Raw genomic sequence first — 25,309 nt, forward strand, 5'->3', positions numbered from 1 at the left:
CCTAAACTTTAAAAACTGAAATTTTCCCCCCGCCTAAGTTTTAAAAAATGACAGTTTCACCCTAGGGTTTGGTTTTGAAATCTCCGGCGACCTCTCCGGCTCCGTTGCCGACGGCCGCTCCCTCCGGAAGCAACCTCTCCTTCCGGCGATCTCTTTCCTCCCATTTGGAGGTCCGATCGGCGCCCAGAGACGCCGTGGGAGACGAAGACTTCGTCGGGAAGACGAAGTTCTTCGTCTTCCCAGACGAAGCCGATGCCGTCGTCCTCGTCTGGGAAGACGGTCGTCTTCCCAGAGGTCTTCTTCTGGGAAGACGAAGAACTTCGTCTTCCCGACGAAGTCTTCGTCTCCCACGGCGTCTCTGGGCGCCGATCGGACCTCCAAATGGGAGGAAAGAGATCGCCGGAAGGAGAGGTTGCTTCCGGAGGGAGCGGCCGTCGGCAACGGAGCCGGAGAGGTCGCCGGAGATTTCAAAACCAAACCCTAGGGTGAAACTGTCATTTTTTAAAACTTAGGCGGGGGGAAAATTTCAGTTTTTAAAGTTTAGGGGGGCAAAAGGAGATAAAATTTTCAGCCGTTAGGGTTTGGTTAAATCTAACCGGCCATGGGTGGGTGTTTGGTGTTTCCATAGTTAAAGGGGGGACTTTTGAGAAAACGCTAAACCTTGGGTGGGAAATAGTCGTTTGGCCATTAATTAATCATAATTAATTGTTAAAGAACAAAAATACAAATTAATAATATTATTAATTTAAAAGCTTTTTTTGGGAAAGATATTCACTAAAGTTAAAATCAAACTAACGTCTGAGATTATTTTGAGTGATAAAACGAAAATATCATTTAATGGCATTTAATTATAATTTAATACTTAGAAGGTTTCTTCTAAATAACGTTTAATTGTAGGTACGGTACTCCAATGGCTTGCTCCATTATTTAGAAAGACGCCCACTAGTGAAGTCTAGATTAATTAGCAAGTTTAATTAATAAGTTCAGTTAAATCGGATTTTATTAAAAAAAATATTTTTTAAATATTTTTAAATATTATATTAGAATATAATAATTTATATTTTTATTATAATTATATGATTAAAAGTGTATATATATATATATATATATATTTACTTATCTCAACCGAATACATACCAAAAGTATAAATTTAAGAATTAAAACTAAAAATTATTAATATTTTATTCAAATCTAATTGTAAACTTATAAGCTCGTCCGATCAACCATCCAAAAGCTTTATCTATTTAAGCTTGATTTGGCTTACTAGAATATTCATGGAATAACATTATTATGGTAAGATAGGAATTATAGTGTACCAAACTTTACCTACAGCCTATGTGAATAAAACTTGTTACACGTTTGCACGAATGCCAAGTTATGTTACAACAACTGGATTTTGATACACTGTAAATCCTTGATTAATAAAGGAATAACTTTACTTAACATTAATAACTCTAATTAATCCATATAAAAATTCACCCATTAACTACTTATGAAGGATTTCAATTTACAGTTAGAATATAAATTTAAATAATTTTAATTTATCTGATGAAATAATTATAAATTCAATTATTGTATCTTAAATTTATTCATTCAATAAATACAAATAAGATTCTTAATTATCAATAGTAATATAATAATTAATATAAAATATAATTTTATTACTATGTTTACTTTAGTTATTAAAAAATTAATAAAAATTTTCCTATTTTATTATAATTATAAAATAGTTTAGCGTAATAATTTTTCAATGGTAATTGAATAATATCTTTTTTTTTTTTGGGGTCTATCATTAAAATTGAAACTTTAATTTTAAAAATTAAAGATTATTTTTGTCACATAAAGATGGGTGGAAAAAACTTTTTTTTTTTTTTTTAACTTATAAAAAAATTCATTGCATGTAGCAAACCTTTATGCGGGAAGAGTTTTGTTCGCATACTTTGCAAAGAAATGTTAAAACTTAAAACAGAAACGACAGAAGAGAAAAAAAAGGGAAAGAGTGAAAAAAAGAACAGTAAGGTGTAGGGGGAGGGGCAAATAAAGGTAATGACGTTGTTTCCATTGTCAAGAGTCGCCAGGTAAAACCCAATTCTATTGCTTAACTCCACTGTTAAGGGTTCAGCTCGGTTGCTTTGTACTCAGAGTTCAATCTATTCTTTCTGCTCGGTTGCTGCTTCTGTCTTCCTTCCTTTTGTTCAATTTGCTTGCTTGCAAATTCCACACTTCTGTTACCGATTCTCTTGATTGTACGGTTGTAGTAGAAAGCCCTTCGGGGAGCACCCTAGTTTCTGGTAAATTATATTCTATGGCTTGATCTACTCATACTTTATTACTCCTTTTTGTTGAAGATTCGTAGTCAAATCATTTATAAACTTCTGTGTGCTGTTCAATGTGACAATCATATTATTCTTTAGCAGATTTGAGAGTTTTGGTTGTAGCGTCTGTTTCCTAATTTGTACATTGGAATTTGATTTAGATTTGCCTAGAGTTATTACCTGTTAGATCTGTCAGGCTTGTGTAAATAACGTATTCATTGCATTTCATGTGGGTGGAATTTTGGTGTGTGGACTTTATAGTTTATACTACTTAGGAGTCTGAGTTTTTTATTTTGGATGTGAGTCTTGACTTGATTAGCTGAACTAGCAGATAATGCAAAGATATAAACAATTGAATTTGGTGAAAATTTTGCATCCTTGATTTGGTTTACTGCTTAAAGGAGATTTCCGCCTGCTTTATATGCTGAGTTGGCTGTTTGAATTTTCAATTGTTAGAAATTGATTACAATGCTGTAGTATACTATAATCACACTAGAATCTCGGATCTTTCTACAATTAAGTTTTTGGAAGTTAGAGGTTTGTGATTACAGTTGCTGTATCATTTAGATATAAAGATATATGGTCAACTATATGAATAATGTAGTCTCTAACTGCAAATTTGAGATTATGTAGTTAAGATTGAATGTTCTTCTGTCAGAGTTCAGGAATTGGAGTTTGATGGCTAAAAATCTTCCTTTTTCCTGGTATATTTCTTCTGAATCAGATTTTCACACTGGCGACTTCAAAATCTTCCCATGACTAGTCTATAGACTTCATAACCCTTTCTGTCTTAATGGGCATCCTGAAAATTAGCCAGCAAGATGTTGGTGGCTTTTGTAAACACATTTCTAACTTAAATGGTAAAGACATGAAGGTGGAAAAGAACACAGTCCTGGATGTGGACTCAGAGGATGATCATGAGCTGGCAGAAGTAGGTTGTGAGCTCGGCATGGTGGAAGGGCAGATGTGCAACATACCATATGAACTGTATGATTTGCCAGATTTGAGGGAAATATTATCTATGGAGACATGGAATTCATGTTTAACAGAGGAAGAAAGGTTTTTTCTCTCAGCTTACCTCCCAGATGTGGACCAGCAGACTTTTTGGCTGACCATGAAGGAGCTTCTTGGTGGTAGTGATATGTATTTTGGCAATCCTGTAGATACATTTTTCAAGAGATTGAAAGGTGGATTTTATCCTCCAAAGGTGGCTTGCTTCAGACAATGTTTGCAATTTATGCAGAGGACAAAGTATTATCATTCTTTAAGATCTTACCATGACAAAATGGTGGCAATGTTCAAAGACATGAGCAAGCAATGGAGTCAGTGTGAAATGAGCATTGGTGTTCACGGAAGAATTCATACATGGAGAACTAGGAGGAAACATGGGGGCAACAATTTGCTTGATCTGAATACAGTTCCTGAAGATAGTGATTTGTTAGGTGATGAGACTAACAGTATTATACCCGAGCACCATTTATCGAAGAAAATGAAGCTTGTAAGTAGTAACCCAGCTAACAATAACTTTCTATCTCTATCTACTGAAAGGTTGAAAATTGTTACTCCAAACTGTAATGCAAAGGGGTTTCTGAAGTTAAAGGCATCTCGTAAAAGTTTACTACAAAATCACAATCCAAAAGTAACTGCTGCTGACACATCTGAAAAATATCGATCTGAGCCGAAAGGTGTGCTGAAAGTAGTACCAAGAGTTCCTTCCATCCCATTAGAGCATTCAAAAGTGATGCCAAGACAACTACAACCAATCTCTTGTTTACCAACATCTGCATCCTTCAGGGAGGCAGGTGCTCTAGGCGAACTCCCTTTTCTGCAGCATAGGGTTGGTGATGGTGAAGTTCATATGACTAAGAAGGAGCCTTGGTGTGTACTGAATCAGCAAGAAAGTGCTGCAGGAATCAGTAGATTTTCAGAGAGTTCTACTTCGGCAAGGATGGTAAGGAGGGAAATGGATACATCATTAGATGACACTGTTGATTTAGTTGAACAGAAGCTATCCAGAAGCAATGTGGGAAGGAGTGTTAACGTTGAATCCGAGTCCTTAATGGATACAATGGGTCCTAAGAGGTATTATTTTGGTGGAACGGGAAGTAAAGGAATTCATGAGAGTTCCTTGGCAAAATTTCCTTTTAAAATTCAGTGCTATGAGGGAATGTGCCAGATAAAACCAATGCAACAAGAGTATATTACCGTAAATCCAAGCATTCCGAACATGGTCCCAAGGGTTCCAGATGTAGGCATCAGTAAGCAGGAAACAGAAGTGCGGTCTTCAGATCAAATTAATTGCCAGATGGATGTGAGTGTCAAAAATTCAGAGGGGCTTAAAAATGAACCTGTGTTTCCTTTGACATACAAGCGAAGGAAAGCTCAAGTCAAGCATAAGCCATTTGATTTCGGGAAGCCACTAACAGCAGGACCTGATTTAAACTCTGCAAGCTCAAAATAGTGTCAGTGTTAGAGGGAGAGTGCAATACGGTGGAAAGATACACTCTCCCGGAAAAGAGAGCTTGAAGAAACTTCTTGGGTTAAAGTAGAATGTCAAACTTCATCTATGGTTTTGATAGAACATTTCATGTATTATATCCATCATATGTAAATCAATGTATATCGGTAAAAGAAAAAGCCATCTTAAGGGCAATCATATTATTCAACAATAATTAACTGTCTTTCTACGCATATACATGCAACTATATCTTAGTTGGTTATTTTAAATTAATAAAATGCTCATTTGACTTTGAGGAGGCGTCAATAATCCACAGTTGATTTTCAAAAATAGGCTATTTTTAACGTTAAAATTATCCGTGTCTTTCTTTCATATTTGGCCAAGAATATTTTAATATTTTAATTTTTAATATGCTTTCTGAATTTTGAGATAAACACCGTGGGCCCAGGACAAAGGTAACACCCATCCCGGATTTTCTTATCCAAATAACAGAATTAAAGCCGCGCCACGCATTTAATATGCTTATAACAGTTAATTTTTCCCGCTGGAGGTGTTCCAGCATCCTCTAATCAAAATTCAAAAACCTTTAAATTGTTTCTACTAGGGTTTGATCAATGTTATCATGGCGAATTCTCTCTCCGTCGTCAACTCGAATGATGTATTGTTTATCAAAAACTCATACTCTGTCTGCCACCACCATTGCTCCTTCAAGAGATCCGACCGCCTCCTTGAGATTGCCGGAAATACAGATGGATAAGCCGTTAAAATCTGAGTTTGAACTAAAACCTAATAGTGATGTTATTGAATCGACTTCAAAGAAGATGAAGAAGGATGTGGCGCCTGGGGATCAAGATGAAGAAGAAGAAGAACAAATTTCAATTTCAAGAATTCAAGTGCCAAGACAGAAATACATCTCGGTTTCCAAAGTAGAGCTTCTGGATGCCATTGTATCAGTGATGTTCCATTCTCAAGATGATAGCGATCAGTTCCTTCTTATCGCCTCGTGAGTAAAATCATTACAAATGTTTTTTTTTTTTTAAATTATAATTATCCGCTTTCTTATTGGTCTCTTTTTCTAAATTCAACTGCAGGTGTTTGGATTCCATTCTTCATGCTGAACACAAGAGCATTTTAGAAGAAATGCGAAGTGATTATTTCTTTACGGATTCCGTGGGTGGTGAAGAATCAGTTACCTTAGACACAAAACTTGTGAATATTGGCAAAGAAAATAAGTCGGCTCATGTAGTTAACACGGAAAGCTCTGACCCTGATAATGATATCATCAATAGGAACGGGAGCACAAATAAATATGGTGATGATGAAGGAGAGAAGACTGAACCGAATGAGTTACCACCATTCAATTATGGTCTGGACTTATGGAATCTTATAGGTACTCCTGCCAAAAATGTAGAAAAATATAACGAGTCCAGGTTTGTTATTGTTGTATTGAATTATTTAATCATTGTCTAAACATATTTGCTACGTTTTATTGGTTAGATTTCTACTTATTATGCAAAAACATTTTCAGACTTGCTGTTGCCACTCGTTTCCAGCGTGCTTTCATGCAATTGCTTAGTAATGCTCAGTTTGAAGAACTTTCAGTTACAGATTTGGTGTTGACATCTGCCTTAAACACAGATTATCTCCTAACTTTGCCAATATACATTGACTGGAAGAGGGCATCAGAATCTAATGCAATAATATTCAGGTAAATGTGTAATAAGTACATATTTTGATTGCTGTTAATCCATTAGGGAAATTCATTGACTTCCTTATTAATGCAATTTCTAACACTTTATCTAGTACCATATTGAGTAATGCAATAAATTAGATGAGGGCAAGTTGGTTGGTCCAGCCATCAAATGAATGGTTGAAAGAAGTAGCTTGTAGGGAAAAAAACGACAAAGGGAATGCAAATAGCTACAGAGTTGGTAGCATGCCTAATTATTTACAGCATTTAGACTCTGATGTCTTCACATACTTACTCACCTAACAACCATGGGGGACAATTATTCACTTTTCTACTCTGGACTTCAAAATATCATATGTTTAACATGATTTTCAATACAGGCGAGGTTATGCAACTGAGAGGCAGAAGGGCCTATTAATTGTTGAGAAATTGGATTACATACAATCCAGATTTCTGCAAAAGATCTTCATCATTATTTCAAAATCATTGGAGAAAGTTGGCAAATGGATTAGTGAGGTCATAACCTTTTTTCTGTTGAATACTTTGTGGCTTTATATTGTTATGTACGATTAGCCCTTCTTTCCCTGTATATGTTCTCTCATTTATAATAATTACCTTAAAACATTTAACTTGATTTATTTTCATTTTTCTTCTAATCCAATGTCATTATATACATTGTTCAATTTGATGTCTTTAGAACTTAATGCTTTATGGCAGGTTCTTACAAATGCTTCTCAGACACAAGAAGTACAGGATATAACTAAGAGAATGAAGTCTTGGCTTAAGGAACTGACATTTTCTCAACAATCTCATTTTAGTAATGAAGAAACTTCTGAAGGTATGCTGGGTGCAGACCAGCTTTCAGATGATGAACTACCTATTTGGTTGGCAGCACAGAAGGCAGTTAGTCGTTATGAAGGTTTTCTGTCACCTGTTGGACCACGTGGGAGGCTTTTGAGAAAACTGCTTACACTAATTGGATTTACTTCTCCTACTCCAGAAACAACTTTTCAGCTTGAGACCAATAGTAATGCATCTGAACCTTATTTAAGGTTTGTCCAGTTAATTTTTTGTTCTCTTCTTAACTCAACTATCTTTCAGTAATCTATTTTATTCTCTTCAGCTAATGGTAGGAGAGAAATTCAACTCTGTTTTTGTAATTTGGTTGGAGTCTTAATGGTGGTATAAACTTAAGAAATGTTTAACAAATATTTGTCATATTATTGTTTCTCACAATAAGAACCTTGATTGTCTATGTTTGCTATCACAACTTGATTATATCTTTTAGGCTGGTGCAATTAATTTACCTTGACATGAATGAACTCCTGTACAATCAGTGTCAAAGGCTTGTTTCGAGAAGGAAGGCATGAATTCAAACAACCCAAGGATGGTGTGCACTTGGGTTTGGGCTTTTCATAAAAGAATGTTTTGTTCATCCAAAATAAATCTATAATATCTGATTGAAGTGATTGCACCAGTGAAGATGGACTGGAGAATTAACTTTTCTCTGGAAATGGGAAAAGTTACAAAATGTGGAAATTTACTGGACCACAGGTTAACTTTGAAGGGCAATTTAATGTGTTTTTCATACAAATAACTAACAGTGTTTTTCTCCAAGGTTTAACTAACTATTTTAGTTGGATGTTATCTAAAATGAAATTTTCTTATTTGAGTTGATGAAGTAATTTAGGAATTGTTCACCAGGCCTATTTCCTTATCAAGGATATCACTTAGTGATATATGGAGGCCTGCTTCAAGAAAATATTGTGGAAATGATCTTTGGAAAATATTTAAAACTTCTGTATCCATTCTCCTCTCGAAATCGATACTTCAGGTATTCTTTATATACATTGTCTTATATGATAAATTTCTTTAATTGTTTTATAAAATCTTTATTTGGGATAGACATTTTAAGCTTAACAATTATCGCCCTATAACAATTTGTACACATCATGTAATTGTAAACTAAGTAGTCTTAGACATATCTTGTTCAATTTTCATTGTTGCTTGCCATTAATCGTTTCTTAACTTTGGCATCTTTCTTCATTAGGAGCCAGCATTTGAGGAATTGATTTTGCTTTATACCAGTGACATAGACAAGAAGGAAACAAAAGATAAAACTGAAGTTCCACCAATGCAGTTAAAGATCTATGAGAGAATTCCTATTCCAGATTTACCCGTAAATACTTCTGACACTTCAAAGTCTGTTAATCTCTCTTATATCTCATGGTTGTCTCATTTTACTTGCATTTTTTAATTTCTTTTTCTAATTAGATTCACTTTTCAGGTATTTACTGCCTACTCTCATTGTTTACAAATTCTTTTGTAGGTTATATTTCCTCATAAGAAGCTATCTTTCCGTATCATTGACACAGTAAGAAGTCGCTGAATATATATTCCCTGCATTATTGATAATTTTTAATTGATTCCCTGAATAACATCCATATCACCCTGTGGAATTTTGTCAAATAAAATCCAATTACACTGATTTTTAAGTGACATCGCTTGTATGCTCTAATTATGAAATCAACTATGATATGATGCTATTTTTATTATGAATTACATTGTTTAGTGTTATGGTTATGTCTTTCCTTTGTTTTCATTGAAGAATCTGCTTAGTTGGGCTGGTGGTGATTGAAATATATTTATGGATTCTGCTTGTGTAGATTGTATGGAGTTGGATGTTTCAGTTAGAGACAATGTTTGATTACCTTAATTACTGAAATTATATATTTAGAGGTGTGCAGTCACATGTTACTACTTGACATCATAGTACTGGGCAGCCAAAGAAACCTAGCAATGGTAGGTTCTGGATGCCTTAAAACTTAGTCACAATTAAAACCTAGTATACTTTGAGAAGTGGATAGTGTCATAACGGATCTTATTCATGCTTTTGTAATTACTGATGGGATAAATTGTTGCATCATAGTTTGTAGGTTGTTTTTCGGAACTTTAGCCACTTGACTTGATCACGTTGACTGGTTGCAGGTGCGCTTAGATGTTGCCACAATTGTGGGTCTTTTGGCTTTTTTCATAAACTACAAATTTGAGGACATCTTATCTTCCCCGTATGTTGGCTTTTCATTTTAGATGATTTATTTTTGGTTTTCTAGCAGTTAAATATTATATTCTAGCAATATCACATTCTAGATCCAAGGAAGATAATGCAAAATGGTATAGCAGTTTGTCAAATTTTCATGGTCCTGTTGAATAGAAGACTTGGAAGTGGCCTTGTTTTTATAATTGTATTCTGTGTGTTTTTGAAATGACCAAAAAGTTTCAACGTGAAGTCAAAAATTCATTAAGACTATTTTCCCTTTGTTTTCTCCCTTTATTGGATGACGAGACACTTCAAAAGCATCTTTTGGTCTCAAGTTACAGGTTGTTCAAGTTTCATAATGAAATTGAATAGTTGCAGTTCATTTAAAAATTAACCATAACATATTAATTTTTTTTATCCAAAACAGATCAGCAGTATTTCTCGATGTGATTGCTATCACTGCCCTTATATTATATATCACCCGTGTGGTTTTGGGTTATAAACAGACACGAGATAGGTATGAGGTGAGTCAACCAAATTAACTACCTTTCAGTTTTGGAAATTATTGTTTTTTATGTCATGCAGGTAATGAGATTAAGAAATTTTTTGATGGAATTTATTATTTCAGCTTTTGGTTAACAAGACACTCTATGAGAAGACCTTGGCAAGTGGATTTGGTTCAGTTCATTTTCTTCTGGATGCCTCTGAACAGCAGCTAGTGAGGAACTCTTTTGATTTATCTAGTTTTCAAGAATGGCATAGACAAGTTTAATTTTCTATTATCTGGTGGATTTCATGATTAGGATAGATTACCAAGGACATTTTTTTGTTGCAAACTTGATTTCAAATATGATTTTTGAATTAGTTGTTTTTTACTATTCCAATGAACTTGTAAAATTGAATAGGAAAGATAATTCAGTGAAATGTGACCATGTGGTTCAGATGTTAATTTCAAAGAGAGAAAATTTCCAGTACTCTGGATGTGACAGGATGTTACTTGCATGGTAGATCACTATCATTTTGATGTTTGTTGTGAGCTATTATTGAATACTATGCAAAATTGAATGTTGTCAACGATTCCCACTACTGCCTGAACTGATATCACATGATTTTAGCAAGAACTATGCCCTTGACAAAGGGTACAGCCTAATTTTATAAACATTAGCTGACAAGAAATTGTTACAACCAGCTCGATGAAGCTTAACTAGATTTCTTATATTGTGATGCATTAAAAAGAATTTTGTTATATCCATTAATAATCGTATGATAAGGGACTAGTGCTATTTAGAAATGACTCTCTTTTTTGTTCAGGACTGCTTGGCTTAATATAAATGATGTGAAATTGTTGAGAAACAAAAAACACCAGCAGAAAAAATAGGAATCCCATCTCCCCCCTCTTCTGTTTTTCTCATTTTCATTTAAATTCCACAATGTATTTCTATTTGATTCTTTTTTTCTTGCTATTTATTGTCTGCAGTACAAGGAAGCCATTTTGACCTATGCTATCCTGCTTAACGAAGAGACTTGTCAGGTTTGCCCTTCCGCTCCCATCACATGTTAAAATTATCTGGTGATGGTGCAATTCAATTTTCCTTTTGGTTTGAATATGATAATGTGTGTTTGGAGTAGATTAAATCTGTGATGTTGGTGTAATATTATCTGCCAATTGCAAGTTTAGGATATTTGATTAACATATCTGCTTTTCTTAAAAAGATTGCTCACTTGCAACTCTCATTCACGGCGAGATTCTTCTAGTTGCAGGGCATCTGTCATCAGACTGTTGGAAACAAATGTGAGAAATTTATGTACGATGTTCTTGAAGTGAAGGTAAATATATTGCGGTCACTCCCAAGTAAGCCTGCTAATTTATATTAAATTATCAATTGGGTTGACATGAATGCAGGTTGAAATGCCAATTGAGAAGGCAGTGAAATTATTAGTAAGGTTGGGCATGGTCTCGGAAATATCCATTGATGGAAGATATCAATTGCAGGCAACACCATGCTCCAAGGCTTATGAGGCCCTTAAGGAACGTTGGAATGGTTTGCTAGGTTAAGTTTTGTCATCAATTGCGAGATCATATTACCCGGTACAGTATTAGAAAATTGGTTATCTTAGTTGAGGAAGTATATTTGGGGAAAGGTATAGATCGGTTGTAATATACATGCTATTATTACTAGTTAGATCTTGTTATCATGTATTACTTGTAATACATGTGTTAGCTTTTTCAGGTGTTTACTGCCAACTGCACGGCCTAAAAGCACATTTCTATACAAATAGGAAAGGTTAAATAGTCCTTTGACTGGCTGCGTGCAATACGCGTATTATTTTTTACATGTTCATAAAATAAGTATAAATTTAGAATATATAAAAGAATTTGTTGATAATTACCCCCCTGGATTTGGGTTTGTCACAGGAATTTGAGTTTTAAATGTAGCATCCCTAATCTAATAGCGATATTGTTCATTTTAGACATATAATTCATCATAGTTTTATTTTTAGATTTACAATCCAAAACACATCTCAACATTTTAAAGAGTTCACATATTATTTAATCAGTTAAATTCTCTCTCATTTTTAACTTATAAAATGAGAGAATTTAACATCTCTCCCATGTTGTGTCTTTCTGAGATTTGTCTAAGATATCACATTAAATATGTTTAGAAATTACAAAATCTGCTCATGGTTGCCACAGAAAAGGCACTTCATTTGCACTAAATCAGTTTCATTAAATTTTTGCCGGAGCTATTATAGCTTGCAGCTCCTCACTGATGCTTATGTCTGTACAGAAATCTGCAAATGCATTTCACAGACTTCAGAAAATTTTTAAAGAAAAAAAAAAGTCATCTTTTGAAGTAACAAAAACTAGCTGTGGCTTACTCGATGCCTTGTTTCAAAGCATGGTTTACTGGGAGATTGTAGGATTCACAGGGTCCCCTTCCAGATGCGGCGGATTGTAAATCAGTTGCTCACCAAAGTGAACCATTCATTATTGCTTGTCCTGGTAATGTTAGCTATCGAGTACGATGAAAAGTCTCGATGAGCTGAGCTGACAATGACTCTACTCCATCATCCGTTGTCCAAATTCCTGGAGATAATGGTTATAATCAGCTTAAAACGCTCACCTGGTATCATCACACATCATAATATTTTCAAACAGGAAACCCTCTGTTATGGCACCAGAGTTTATGGTGTTGGAATCTGATTGATTAGGAACAAGTGTTCAGCGGTTTATTCAAATTTTTTGATTGCGAAACATTTGCCACAAGCCTGGGTAAAGTACTAATAAACTCCTCCACAGCACATGATCCTATTTCCCAACAGTTTTGCAGAAATAAAACCATAACAGACCTATAGAAAAAACGGCAGTCCTAGTCCATGATAATTCCTTCACATAATAGAACTGGAATATTTAATATAATTATGAAATTTAACCATGCATAACATTCTCATTAATTAGTACATCTTCGTTCTGAATTATCCAGGTTCTGGGCATTCAAGTACTCTGCAACATGTCAAAATTTAGTACAAAAATACTAAATCAACTTTCAATAAGAGGTCTGAAATGCCTACCATAAAATTCACAAACTCTTATAACAACATAAACTTGGCTGGAACATAACTTCCTACAAGTGAGATCCTTCTCAGCTGAAACTCATAAAAACTTTACAGGAAATTAATTAATGTGCATAAAGTGGTGCTATTAATTAAAATAGTACACTTTTGCCTGAAGTATTACAGTCTTGATGCTCATTGCCACTCAATTATCTTGATTATCTTGGCCATGCCCATTAATTTGGTTATCCTCATCAGCTCCATTAAAATCTTGTCCATCTCCATAATTAACCCAAGGTAGCATTGACTCAAAAAAGACAGCCAAAGGATTGCGATTTGCCGCATCACGTGGAGGTGGAGCTTGGTCACCGTCAAGTGGATCTGCGAATTGCACATTATGCACAGCTTCCCCCCTCCTCGCATCAACCACAAAGTTTTGCAGGTTATCAGGCGGAAGAGTTGGTACCGAATCAGAAAAATCTTGTACCAACAAATGAGCATACCTGGCCAAAAAAAAAAAAACACAAATTCCAAAGCAAATAATGTCGTTTACTAACATGTGAGTTGTAGAATAATATAATCTATAAATTTAGAGTTGGACAAAAATGAAATCCAGCTTAATCTTTATATGGCACCAATGCCCGTTCATCTAACTAATTCGTTGACATCAACCTATAAATTTGATTCAGCACATAATAATAAAACTTAAGCCAGAACACAAGAGTTCTACAGTAAAAAATAAAATTTTATCATTTTATTGAATTACTCACTCATTTTTCTCAGATGGGAATGCTTCTTCTCTTACACAAGCCCAATCCTTAGCTTCACTTTTATTGTGTTCCAATGTGTCAATCACCAGTTGTGCGGTGTTTCGAAGCAATTTTTGCAGATCTGGAAGCCTCCATATAATATAGCTCCTCTCCACATATATGCTAATCAGATGATCCAATGATGGGATCTTTGCTTGATCTGAATGGAAATAAGTGTGTTTGAGTATACTTGTCCATGCCTGATCTTTTAGAGGTACCTTTGCCACAAGTTTCTTAAGGACAGAAGGATGAAGCATCAAAGCTTGTTTCATAAGATCAGCAGAAGTAGCCTTTCCATTATCTATATCAGCATCTTGTGATGCTTGCTCCCGCTCAAGATAAAACCGGCAAACAGAAAGGGAAAATGAGAAATTTGGGAACAACCACAAGGAATTATCACTCTTATAGTTTTCAGAAAATTGCTCCAACCATGCATACTCCCCTGCCCTCAATGCAAAGTAGTCAATGCAGAATAAGGCCCCCATTGGATCATCTGAATCAAGTAAAAGTAGAAGTTTGCACACTTCCAGGGCAGATCGATGACAACCACGTCTATCCATGTTCATCATGTGAGTGAAAAGGGTTTTGAACAAAGGTTTGTTTGTTTCATGGCTGATTTTCAGCTGGCAATTAGCCTGCAAGGGAGTGAACATGGGATGCCATGCACACTCTAGGGCATATAAACACTTTGCAACAGCATCTGCAGCCATTTGATGTTCACCCACAAATTTGAAATAATCTGCTATTGTTATCAATGAATCCAAATGATAAGGATGATAAAACAAAACAGTTGTTACACCGTTAAGATCATGAATAGCTTGGGCAGCTTCAAATGCTCTCTGAGCTTGACCATAAGAAGGTGAATGGACATATCTACACAACAAGATAAAAAGCAAAAATGTATAATCACTAAAACAAGTATAAAAAAAAAATGCTACCACATATAATATTAACAACATATGCTATAGGCATTTACAGATAAACTAAGCACAGAATGATAAATGGCATACATAAAATTGGTGTGTTGCAATAACGAATTTACTTAAAATTAATCTTAATGCACAATAATTATTTGAAGTTGTCAGATCACAATACAAATACTTGTCTGTAACACTCATTGACACTTACCTGAAGTAACTATATCCATCCTTGGGTTCCAAAAGTTCCATGGAAAGTGATCCATCCCAACGAGGCCATTGTTCTGATGGAGAGACTAAGATAGTCTTTCTTACATGATGACTTCCACGTCTTCCCCCACGTACCTGTCTAGAATTGCCACTTTGATGAGTTCTCTCAAATGACTTCACCACCTTGGATCCAAATATTCTTCGCAGCTCATTTTCAGCATTCAAATATCTGGAATCTACTTGTAATAAGGAAACTGATTGCTGTTTGACAAAGTTATCATGAGCTTTAGCATTTTGTAGTTTGACAATTATAGGGCCAGGTTGATGACTAGAGCAGTTAGTATCCAAAGATAAATTATCTAAAGCTGCATCCAATGATCTTTCAACTCTGTCTATACTTGAAGTAGAGCTCTCCTTGCTTTTCTTCTTTTTCTTTTTCTTTGATTTGTGATTGGATGCTGGAACTACATCTATGGTAGTATGCTGCACAGACGGTTTTCTGCTATTCTTGTCCTGTATCAATGTTTCATTAGCGATTTCTGTCTCCTGCAAAATACAGATGAGATGGATAATTAGTAGTTCAGAGTAAGATATGTACTCCATAACTGCCCTTCCTGAAACCATTAGCATCACTTTATGGAATAAAAAATAAAAGATTAAAACATCTACAAGAAACATTAACCAGAAAACTTCATATATGTCAACAAATTTCACAAGATGTGCATTTACCAAAAAAATTGTTGGTTTTAGGAGCTAATTGGGTTTAGGACTCAAGGATGGAGCATCATAAGCAAAGCAAATGAAGTAAACAAGCAACAAGACCGATTGAAAAATATACTACTAAGAGCAGTTCTACCCCTAGCACCGATGTCAATATTTTGCAATAAATTTAACACGTATATTCAAATTGACTTTAATAAACATTAATCAACCAGCAAATAAAATCAATCAAAAGTAATTAAAGATTTAAATACAACCTTGGAATTAAACCATTTGGTGGATAATCCAATTCCAGTATTCATAGCAAAATAAACCAACAATAACAAAAATAACGATGATAATAAGAATTAATGTTAGGGGAAAAAACCTCAGGTTCAGGGTCATCGTCACCGTCATTAAGGAGGTCAAACGGGTTTTTGGAAGGGCGAGAACCCGATTCCGGAGACTCGGATTCATCGTCGTTCAGCTGTTGCTCTTCTTCAGTTTCTTGGCGCTGTTGCTGTATTTGTTCTTGTTCTTTGACAATCTTCTTGAACAATCTACTCGACATTCTTGATTTTTACAAATCAGAAATTAGGTTTTCGCTAATTGTGTGATTTTAATTTATATCACACAAACTACAGAGACAGGAAATATTATGGGGACATACACGTTTCAACTTTATACCTTCGATTCCTATCAATTTCCTCATCTAAACTGTGAGGTATTTGTTATTTTTTGAAATATATAGGTTTTTACAATATTTCCCAAACTTTGAGGCTTCTCTGCGTATTTTAAAATTAATCCTGTGAATTTAATATTACGATGTGCCTTGGATTTAAGTTTAATGACGTGACAAAAAAACAATCTAGTGAATTCAAAATTACCGAAACACCCTCACCACGCGTAGTGAAAAATTACAAAACCCACCATGCGACCCAGCGTGTCATGGTTCCAAACCCCCCCTGCGGACAGTGAAATCACACTTAGCCCCCCACCACGCAGCCCCTGGTTACCTGCACTGTTTGAAAATTTGCAAAAGCACCCAGGCTCCAGCTCTTCTTGGGCGGAAAAAACAAATATAAGTTCGATAAGGTACCGAAAAGAAGAAAGAAGATAAAGGCTCTGTCTCAGTTTCAATCCCACCCCACCGGAAGAGGTAACAGATCAAGCCAAAGAGGTAAGTTAGAGATTACACTAATTTTCGGGGTTTAGGGTTTAGGTTTTTGAGTTAGATTGATTTTTTGAAGGGTTTATCTAATTGGTCCTTTTGCATTTTGCTTTTGCTCTTTCTTTTAATTCTAGATAAACATTAATGGGGTCCCTTCTAATTCGTGAATGGACTGGGTTTCAACAGTTTCCTTCTGCAACTCAGAACAAACTTATCGAATTACTGGCCAAATTAAAGCAGGAGGTTTAGTTTCCTTTCTTTAGGTTTGTTAATCCCTTAGTCGTTAATTTATAGTGTTAATTAATTTTACATTCTCGTTACTAATTCCAGAATGTGAACACGTTGACAATACTTGTTATGGGCAAAGGCGGTGTTGGAAAATCTTCAACTGTTAATTCACTCATTGGGGAACGAGCTGTCACTGTTAATTCTTTCCAGGCATACCTTAAATTCACTTATCTTGCGGATTAGCTGGTTTTCGGTATTCTTATGTCTTTGCTTATTTTGACGTTCTGTCTTCTGTGCACCTTGCAGTCAGAAGCTCTGAGACCAGTAATTGTTTCACGCACCAAGGGAGGATTCACATTAAACATAATTGACACCCCGGGGCTTGTAGAAGCTGGTTATGTTAGTTACCAAGCTCTTGAGTTGATAAAAGGGTTAGTTTTGGAGTGTCATGAAAAGTTTTTACATACCATACAATTTATATCTATGTGTGAAGTTTTGAATTGTGTGATTGAAATGTGATTATACTGTGTTCAACAATGGGAAGTTTCAATGCAGGTTTCTATTGAATAAGACCATAGATGTTCTGCTCTATGTGGACCGTTTGGATGCATATAGAGTGGATGACTTGGATAAGCAAATTATTAAGGCTATAACTGGAACTTTTGGCAAGCAAATATGGCGCAGAAGTTTGCTTGTCCTCACTCATGCCCAACTTTCCCCACCTGATGAATTGAATTATGATTTTTATTGCTCTAAACGTTCTGAGGCTCTACTAAAGACTATTCGACTTGGAGCTGGGATTAGGAAGCAAGAGTTTGAGGTACATTTTCTATTTAACACTTTAGTGATGTAAAATATGTTTTTTTTTTTTCCAAGAAATACAACAAGACTGATGCGGAGCAATAAACTAACCTTTTCTCTCATTGGCAAGAGACAACATATTGGATATGCTTCATGTCTTGAAATGTTATGAAACTAGCAAGTGACAGAGCTTTTGTTACTTATTTTTCATATAACAGAAATGGAGGTATGTTCTTTGAGTGGCAGGTAGAGATTGAGAGAGGTTGGTTATTATTATAATACTGGCTTGTTTGAAAGAACTTTTATTATTGAATTTGATTTATCACAAAAAGACTTCCGTTGGGGCTATAGATGATTTTTCTAAGACTAGGCATAAAATTATTGCTATAACTTCAAGGCATGGGTGGTCAAACCTGCCTTGTTGAGGAATTTGTCTCCGTTCACTTCTTTTCCCTGGGTTTGAGGAAAAGCATCCTTAAGGACAAGATAATCCAGTTCTTGAGAGTTTACACAATAATATAAACCACATAGATGTTGGATTATGGATTACTCAGTTTTTACTCTGGAAATTATATGTAGTGTATGGAAAAAGCATGCTAAATATGAATCGTTGCACTGACAAATGAGTCTTAAAAATTAGGTATACCCTTTTTTCATTGTTTTCTAGGTTCAATATACTAGAACTGCAAACACTAGAAAGGTAAAATGGGATATATGTTTTTTTATCCATTATGTTATGGTAGCTTTTAAAAAAGAGTAAAACATGCAATAGATCATTTCACCCTTGCAGTCTTGGATTCATATATTTTGGTTTGTCTATAAAGTGAATGACCAGAATGGTAAGTTATTGTTCCATACTCATATATGCTCTGTTATGATTTTTATAACGATATTACAGTATTGAAAAAACTGAGTTACCTGCATTTTAAGTTTTTGTTTTGTTGACATGGGTTGTAGTTATTGCCTTGTGGAACAAAAATTGTTTTTGTCCATTATCTGGATAGTCATGCATGTGATTTATTGTTAATTTTTATGATATGTTTCTAAAACCCATTATACAAAAGTTTTTTTTTTTTTTTAATGTAATGCAAAGCATTTTGAATTGTGAAATTCTGGAGACATGTATCCATTGTATCTGATATTTAGGGATAGAATGAAGGAAATTTTGAACTTTTTGATCTAGATTTTTATTGAATTTTGAATTTGGAAGCATGAGATGAATATATTCTGACTGATGACTAATTATGCCTCTGATAAACCTGGGAAAGCATTTGATTAAGTTTCAACAAGTTTGTGGTTCATAGATTGAATGTGTTCTACATAGGAGGATTGTCATTCGTTAGTTCATAATTGCATTTGAAATATTTTTTATCTTGGTTCATGATTGAATGCCTTCTGCATAGAAGAATTGTCATCTTATTTCAACATTTAATTATTTTTATGAAAGTGTTGCTACATTAATTTGTATATTTGCCTCTGACGTTTGCAGCATTTTGCTATACCTGCTGTATTGGTTGAGAATAGTGGTAGATGCAATAAAAATGAGAGTGATGAGAAGGTTCAGTTTCTGTGCACTCTTATTGATCATTTTGTCACATGTTTGAGTGCCTCGAGTATTTATGGATTACTCGTTTTAATGCCAGATTCTTCCAAATGGTGAAGCTTGGGTTGCAAACTTGATAAAAATAATCACAGACGTTGCCACAAATAAGAGCAAACCTGTTATTGTTGACAAGAAGTTGATTGATGGGTCCAGCTCAGATGATAAGGGGAAATTGTTGATTCCTGTCATTCTTGGACTTCAGGTAAACCTTAAAGGGTTTCTTAACTTGATGTCTCCGTTGAGCAAGCTTGACAAACATATTTCTTTATACTATGTCATTTCATGTTTCAGTGGTTTATCTTGAAATGGATTGAACGAGCAATTAAAGATGACATTGCGAGGGAGAAAAGGGGTTTCTGAAAACTGCATGACAGTTGTCAGGGCAAGATCAAGTTGCAATCATGGCCTTTCAATGGTTCTTTATTCAGAGCTGCTTCTGAATATTTTGTGTATTTTAACCTTTGGTTTTCTGTGATGCTCAAATTAAGCTAAGATTCTGCAAGAGTTATTGATAGCTGTTCACTTTAAAAGCAGGAGCTTATTTCATGGGATATCAGATAATAGAGTTATGTTTGGATTTGTCATATGTCATGGTTTGTGCTAGCATTCTGTAATTCTTTTATTTGATGTCTTTCCTTTTGGCTCTTACGCTGATATCACTTTTTATTTTCTAAGTTGTTTGTTGCCATGCCAACATTAACATGGTCTTTGTGACAATGTTCATGGGCATATCAGGAGTGAAATCAGAGGTGGTGATACTGTATGAAGTTTGAAGCATTATTATTATGATAGGTTGTGACAGTATTTCCTCAGGCCAACAAACGCATGCTCGATCAAACCTAGTTCCCCCACCTATGCATGCTAAAGATAATATGTGTCACCTCCTTGGTGGACCCTGATGTGTGCTTTTAAATATGAGAAAGGGCTGTGAGCAGCCTTCTATCCATCTCAAGCTTGGCAGTCATACGTTGTAGCTGTTTCTCTTCCTTTCTGCGAAGATTGCGGAGACTTGAAAGAACTGAGGCAGGGCGAGAGAAGGGGGACCGGTGAGTGGAAGCTTTTTATACTGTCGATTCCATGTCAGTGGATTCGAGCTTATCATTAAGCACACCACTTCAGGCTGATACAATCATTGTTGACAGCGCAAGCATGGTGAAAATAATAATAAAAAACACGTACACTAATTATTAGTTAAATTAAAGCTTATTATCATAATATTTTTAAAATCAAATTAATGGTTGGATTAGTTATTTTATTGTTTTGAGATTTGATCAATTTAATTATATAACTAATCGATATAATTTATTATTAAATTATTATATATTTTTTAAATAATATTAAATATTTATTATTTTTTAAACATAAAATATATGAAACATATAAAATATAATTTTAAAAATATTAATTAAATAATTAATATTCTATTACATAAATAAAAAAATTAATTATTAATTTAATTAAGCTCTTATAAATTATAATTCTTTACAGTTTAATAATATAAAAATGGTATAATATTATATAAATTTAATTTTATTGATTTTAAATAATTTTTTTTAACAAATTTATTAAATTTAACTGAATTTTAAATAAATTAATATTTTTATTTATACCGAATCAGATTATAACACTAAACCAGATTATAAATTGATTTATATTTTAACAATCAAACTGATATATCTCGTTTTGTTTTTAAAGCACTGATTAGAACCCATGCCAGAGAGAGATCAAGTAACTGGCATTGAAGAAGCAGTAGGTCCCAATGATGATTAGAAGTCAGCTGTGATTAACAATGGGGAGCCACCACTACCACCACCATGCAGAAAGAGGTATTAATAAATCGTTGTTCATCATGGCATGCGAAAAAAAGTAGAATTTCAGAAAAGAAGCCCTCAGTTGGACCTTGCTAATCCGCTATTTATATCCTCTTACATCTTGAGCAGAAAGAGTACAATAACATCAACATGGGTCGTAACTTAAAGAATGCAGTCATTGCGTTAGTCACTCCCCTTCCTTCCATACTCTTTTATCTGTCATTTCTTAATCACTATAATCAATCTCTTACTACTCAACCTGTGTGGCCATGGTGCTATTACCACCCTCTTCTTTTATGCAATATTTTCTTCCTCTTCAACGTCAATGTTCTCTTCTGGGTCATCAGTCACATTCAGAATAGCCACTGGGTCCGTCCTTTCACCCCTTCCATTCTTTCTTTTTGAATCATATCTTTTCTCAATTAACTAATTTATTGTTATTTTTGTGTGAATGAAGATGATCGATTTGTACTGGACAGTTATACCAGTAATGCTCGTTCATTACTTCGCAACACACCCATTGGGACAGTATAACCATTGGAGGTCAACAATAGTGATAATATTGACATGGGTGTGGAGTGTGAGGCTGACTCATAACTACTTCAGGCGTGAAAATTGGCAGTGGGGTGCCAGGGAAGACTGGCGGTTCACGGATATGCGCGCTCAGTATGGCAAACACTGGTGGTGGGTTTCCTTCTTTGCTGTCTACTTTTCTCAACAGGTGAATCCAAGTTATATGTCTCCGTTGCAAATTTGTACACTCCCTTAACCTAAAATATAGAGTTTTCTGAACTTGGATAAATGCTAGACGAAATGCCTTAACGAGCTCTCAATTGTTATGTTATATTCTCCAAGAATTTTTGGTGTATATTCCTTACACTTAAACACCTTTGCAGGTATTTCTGATTGGAGTGTGCTTGCCATTGTATGTTGTGCATTCGGTTGACAAGCCATTGAATATATGGGATTTTGTTGCTGTAGTGGTCTGTGTGTGTGGCATAGTTATTGCTTACTTTGCTGACACGCAACTCTATGAATTTGTAACGAGAAATAACAAGCTGAAAGAGCTTGGAAAGCCCGTGGTTCTTAACCTTGACAGGGGACTATGGTGCTATTCAAGGCATCCAAATTACTTTGGGGAGCAGTTGTGGTGGTGGGGATTGGTTGTATTTGCATGGAACCTGGGTCATGGATGGACATTTGTTGGCGCACTCATCAATAGCATGTGCTTGGCATACGTGACAATACTTGTTGAAGAGCGGATGCTAAAACAAGAGTACAGAGCTGAAGCCTATAGGCTTTATCAGAAGACAACATCGGTTTGGATACCTTGGTTCAACTCATCGGCTACGGGAGAGAAGCAGAAGAGTGTTTGACTTGATTCTTGGTGTTAAACTTGAAGGGTATCCTTATCTGTGCATTGTCCAATTTGTTCAGTTTCTAGCTTTCTATGTCCTTGTTTATGTACTTGTACGGTTTATTTGAACGAAGTTGCACGGGTACTATATTGTGTGTAGCCAATTAGGAAAGTGTAGAAATTGTATAAAATCGTTCTTCGTTTGGTAGTAGTGTCTTCTTTTTATATGTACTGTGAAATGTTATATAAGGGTGGAGGCTTGAAATTTCAATGGGATCTACCTTTTTATCTATTCGTCTCTGGCATTTTATTTACTGCAAAAGTTATTCCTGTACTATGAATGCTGGAGCAAAAATATTGGGCTGAGTGCAGTGGAATTTGAGTAGCTATTTTGAGTATTACGTTAATGTCATTCTAATTCAAAATGCAACGGGGCAGCGTAATTGAGCTGTCCTAATTTGTTCTGTGCTTTTGGCGCTTGAAGTAATAGTTTTAGGAGCATTAATCATGTATTGTAATTGACAAGCTTTGCAACTTTATGACGAAAGTCGGACAATGGAAATATTCTATTGCTAGGGGGGATCTGGGTATTACAATCTTAAGTTACATGGACAGGAAACTAGATTGTGGGCTGTGTGTGTATGTCAGATTTGTCTGGCCTGGCCTCCATATCTCAATGGCATGGGAACATTGCTCGATCCCAATGGTGTTTTGTGCACGTTTATGTGTTGATATTAATGATCTAAAAGCATGTATGAAGAATTCAAATGTACCAAAAACTTCTAAAAAACAGAAAAAAAACTCTCTTATGTTATCAATACTCTTAAAATAAATAGCTTAAACTCATACAAATCGAACAGATTATATATCTAGAATAATAATTCTAATCTTATTCGGCTGCCTACCCAGGTGGAGAATATTTTAGAACATCTTGAAAATTTCCTTGCATATTCTTTGGATGCCCTTTGTCATGTTGTTTCACGAACTTCATGCCTAACACATAATGCAATTATCTTTCTAAGAAATTAATAGCGTAGATGTAGCTCTACTATGCAAGTTATAGCATCAAAAAACATTGTTTCCGAGCATATTGTCTTCAACCTTCTTTCACCATTTCCAAGCCTAAGACTCGATTGTTTGGTCTCTCTTGTTCTAATAAAGTTATGATGTCTTTTATCAATCATAGCTTTGACTTTTTTACCACCCATACATATGAGTGATCAAGGATACATACATTGACTTATAAGGTGCAAAACTTGTGGGGAATTGAAAAGTTGTAAGCTTCGAAGCATGATCTTTTGCATCCCTTTTCGTATTATACTCTTTGGAGAAGGTTCAACACTCACTCTTTGGAGAAAACTTAACACATGGAGTCACAACTAGTCTTGCAACTATTGTCTCGTAAATTGCTTAGTTCATCTTCATTTCTCTTAACCCCATTTATATCTCTATAATTTGAGTTTGATGTTATGTTAATTATTGATTATTTTTTTCTCAATATCTTAATCTCACTTTAGTATCTACTATCATAATCTTAAAGAATTGATAAGTAAATGGTTTTATTTAAAACAGTGTGGTCCTAGATTTGACTCTATATAAATCTAATAATACATTTATGTACATAAAAGAACTCATAAAAGAAATATACAAAGAGAAAACTTTCTTACATAATTAAACTCTCAAAATAATACAAAATTTAAAATTAATAAAAACTAACACTAAGTAGCTTTATATAAAAGTTTATAAATAGATTTGATGCGGTCCAAATCTATACAAATCCAACAGATTGAATGATTAGGACTAATAATATTAGAATAAGAATTTTATTCCTATTATATTCCCTATTTGAGTGAGAAATATTCTTGGCCATCTTGAAATGTTCTCATACTCTTTGTATCCAAATTGTCCATCACAGATTTTTGATGCTCTTTGCATCTAAGTCTCTCTAGATTGGTCCAGAAGGTCCCTTGAATTCAGACTTTTATAACACAAGCTATTTGATGAGGTACATAGGGCTTAACCAAGCTGCATACATTTTATCTGTCTATTGTTTTCTCATATTGTTCTTACAGTACTCTTTATCTGTGCAAATCTGATGTGCTAGCATATTACAGTCCTAAATTCCTAATCATATATCGCAACAAGGCAAATGAGAATAATTATCTTTTTGTTTTGTCAAAGCGTTCATCACAGCCATATAATTTCAGTGAATGAGACACTCACAACTTGATGAACATATCCATGTGCTGAAATGAATGCATGCACATATCCATGTGCTGAAATGAATGCATGCATTTGCAGTTGCCACTGACAGAGCCAAACCAACAAGATAAGTCAAGGTCATCGGCAATTTGTATTAGTGTATGATGTTATGTGTCACCGTCGCTTCTGGGGTCTTTCACGATGGAGGACCAATATAATTGAAAAGAAACGGGGACTTCGTTTCGTTTTATGTCATGTCATCATTATTTTTCTTATGCAGTAACCCTGTTTAAACCAGACCTGTTTCTGGTCTGTTCTGTGATTAACCAGGGTGTTAGGCTGAGCATAGTTTTCTTCGTCTCCATGTGCAATAATGTCTAATGTCATACCACGACTTTTATTTCTTGCATAGTTGCAATCCTTGTAGTTGAAGAGTTAAATGT

At 34.8% G+C, this 25,309-nt stretch overlaps 5 protein-coding genes across 7 annotated transcripts; 4 read left to right on the top strand and 1 right to left on the bottom strand.

Annotated features, from left to right (window-relative positions):
• Positions 1-1,973: 1,973 nt before the first annotated feature.
• On the top strand, positions 1,974-4,987 carry LOC123215293. Of its 2 annotated transcripts, none has more exons than XM_044635327.1 (2): positions 1,974-2,291; positions 2,974-4,987. In XM_044635327.1, exon 2 carries the CDS (start codon positions 3,109-3,111, stop codon positions 4,774-4,776), a length of 1,668 nt encoding a protein of 555 aa, XP_044491262.1. In that variant the 5' UTR covers positions 1,974-2,291; positions 2,974-3,108; the 3' UTR covers positions 4,777-4,987. The 2 variants fall into 2 exon arrangements, with proteins under 2 accessions (XP_044491262.1, XP_044491261.1); XM_044635326.1 differs by having other exon boundaries at positions 3,040-4,987.
• Positions 4,988-5,274: 287 nt separating this feature from the next.
• LOC123217730 lies at positions 5,275-11,893 on the top strand. 2 transcript variants are annotated; one of them, XM_044638837.1, is made up of 14 exons: positions 5,275-5,776; positions 5,865-6,203; positions 6,302-6,481; positions 6,844-6,979; positions 7,181-7,515; positions 8,168-8,297; positions 8,514-8,642; positions 8,793-8,837; positions 9,452-9,531; positions 9,931-10,027; positions 10,132-10,221; positions 10,981-11,034; positions 11,259-11,330; positions 11,407-11,893. In XM_044638837.1, the coding sequence occupies exons 1-14, from the start codon at positions 5,388-5,390 to the stop codon at positions 11,557-11,559; spliced, it is 2,229 nt and encodes a 742-aa protein (XP_044494772.1). In that variant the 5' UTR covers positions 5,275-5,387; the 3' UTR covers positions 11,560-11,893. The 2 variants fall into 2 exon arrangements, with proteins under 2 accessions (XP_044494772.1, XP_044494773.1); XM_044638838.1 differs by having other exon boundaries at positions 5,276-5,776; positions 11,265-11,330.
• A 1,123-nt stretch (positions 11,894-13,016) lies between these two features.
• LOC123215845 (transcription factor 25) lies at positions 13,017-16,416 on the bottom strand. The gene is made up of 4 exons (XM_044636104.1): positions 16,082-16,416; positions 14,996-15,540; positions 13,829-14,740; positions 13,017-13,561 (listed from the first exon to the last, which is right to left on the bottom strand). The coding sequence occupies exons 1-4, from the start codon at positions 16,262-16,264 to the stop codon at positions 13,264-13,266; spliced, it is 1,938 nt and encodes a 645-aa protein (XP_044492039.1). The 5' UTR covers positions 16,265-16,416; the 3' UTR covers positions 13,017-13,263.
• Positions 16,417-16,716: 300 nt separating this feature from the next.
• On the top strand, positions 16,717-20,082 carry LOC123215847 (translocase of chloroplast 33, chloroplastic-like). Its single transcript, XM_044636107.1, has 8 exons — positions 16,717-16,873; positions 16,999-17,107; positions 17,195-17,302; positions 17,399-17,523; positions 17,648-17,912; positions 19,383-19,451; positions 19,537-19,698; positions 19,788-20,082. Exons 2-8 carry the CDS (start codon positions 17,009-17,011, stop codon positions 19,854-19,856), a joined length of 897 nt encoding a protein of 298 aa, XP_044492042.1. The 5' UTR covers positions 16,717-16,873; positions 16,999-17,008; the 3' UTR covers positions 19,857-20,082.
• A 136-nt stretch (positions 20,083-20,218) lies between these two features.
• LOC123215846 (uncharacterized protein C594.04c-like) lies at positions 20,219-22,956 on the top strand. The gene is made up of 4 exons (XM_044636106.1): positions 20,219-20,542; positions 21,192-21,676; positions 21,765-22,028; positions 22,204-22,956. The coding sequence occupies exons 2-4, from the start codon at positions 21,458-21,460 to the stop codon at positions 22,681-22,683; spliced, it is 963 nt and encodes a 320-aa protein (XP_044492041.1). The 5' UTR covers positions 20,219-20,542; positions 21,192-21,457; the 3' UTR covers positions 22,684-22,956.
• Positions 22,957-25,309: the final 2,353 nt, after the last annotated feature.

Source organism: Mangifera indica, chromosome 5, assembly GCF_011075055.1.
Source record: "Mangifera indica cultivar Alphonso chromosome 5, CATAS_Mindica_2.1, whole genome shotgun sequence".
Lineage (NCBI taxonomy): Eukaryota > Viridiplantae > Streptophyta > Magnoliopsida > Sapindales > Anacardiaceae > Mangifera > Mangifera indica.

What these genes read in the sequence shown, in the direction of transcription:
- LOC123215293 (XM_044635327.1), top strand. Translation starts at nt 3,109, where the DNA reads ATGGGCATCCTGAAAATTAGCCAGCAAGATGTTGGTGGCTTTTGTAAA.
- LOC123217730 (XM_044638837.1), top strand. Translation starts at nt 5,388, where the DNA reads ATGTTATCATGGCGAATTCTCTCTCCGTCGTCAACTCGAATGATGTAT. An exon ending in GAAAAATATAACGAGTCCAG is followed by an intron (nt 6,204 to 6,301) that starts GTTTGTTATTGT and finishes AAACATTTTCAG; the next exon opens with ACTTGCTGTTGCCACTCGTT. An exon ending in TTAACGAAGAGACTTGTCAG is followed by an intron (nt 11,035 to 11,258) that starts GTTTGCCCTTCC and finishes AGATTCTTCTAG; the next exon opens with TTGCAGGGCATCTGTCATCA.
- LOC123215845 (XM_044636104.1), bottom strand. Translation starts at nt 16,264, where the DNA reads ATGTCGAGTAGATTGTTCAAGAAGATTGTCAAAGAACAAGAACAAATA. An exon ending in ACGATGACCCTGAACCTGAG is followed by an intron (nt 15,541 to 16,081) that starts GTTTTTTCCCCT and finishes TGTATTTTGCAG; the next exon opens with GAGACAGAAATCGCTAATGA. An exon ending in GATGGATATAGTTACTTCAG is followed by an intron (nt 14,741 to 14,995) that starts GTAAGTGTCAAT and finishes CTTGTTGTGTAG; the next exon opens with ATATGTCCATTCACCTTCTT.
- LOC123215847 (XM_044636107.1), top strand. Translation starts at nt 17,009, where the DNA reads ATGGGGTCCCTTCTAATTCGTGAATGGACTGGGTTTCAACAGTTTCCT. An exon ending in TTAGGAAGCAAGAGTTTGAG is followed by an intron (nt 17,913 to 19,382) that starts GTACATTTTCTA and finishes TGACGTTTGCAG; the next exon opens with CATTTTGCTATACCTGCTGT. An exon ending in CTGTCATTCTTGGACTTCAG is followed by an intron (nt 19,699 to 19,787) that starts GTAAACCTTAAA and finishes TTCATGTTTCAG; the next exon opens with TGGTTTATCTTGAAATGGAT.
- LOC123215846 (XM_044636106.1), top strand. Translation starts at nt 21,458, where the DNA reads ATGGGTCGTAACTTAAAGAATGCAGTCATTGCGTTAGTCACTCCCCTT. An exon ending in ACATTCAGAATAGCCACTGG is followed by an intron (nt 21,677 to 21,764) that starts GTCCGTCCTTTC and finishes GTGTGAATGAAG; the next exon opens with ATGATCGATTTGTACTGGAC. An exon ending in CTGTCTACTTTTCTCAACAG is followed by an intron (nt 22,029 to 22,203) that starts GTGAATCCAAGT and finishes ACACCTTTGCAG; the next exon opens with GTATTTCTGATTGGAGTGTG.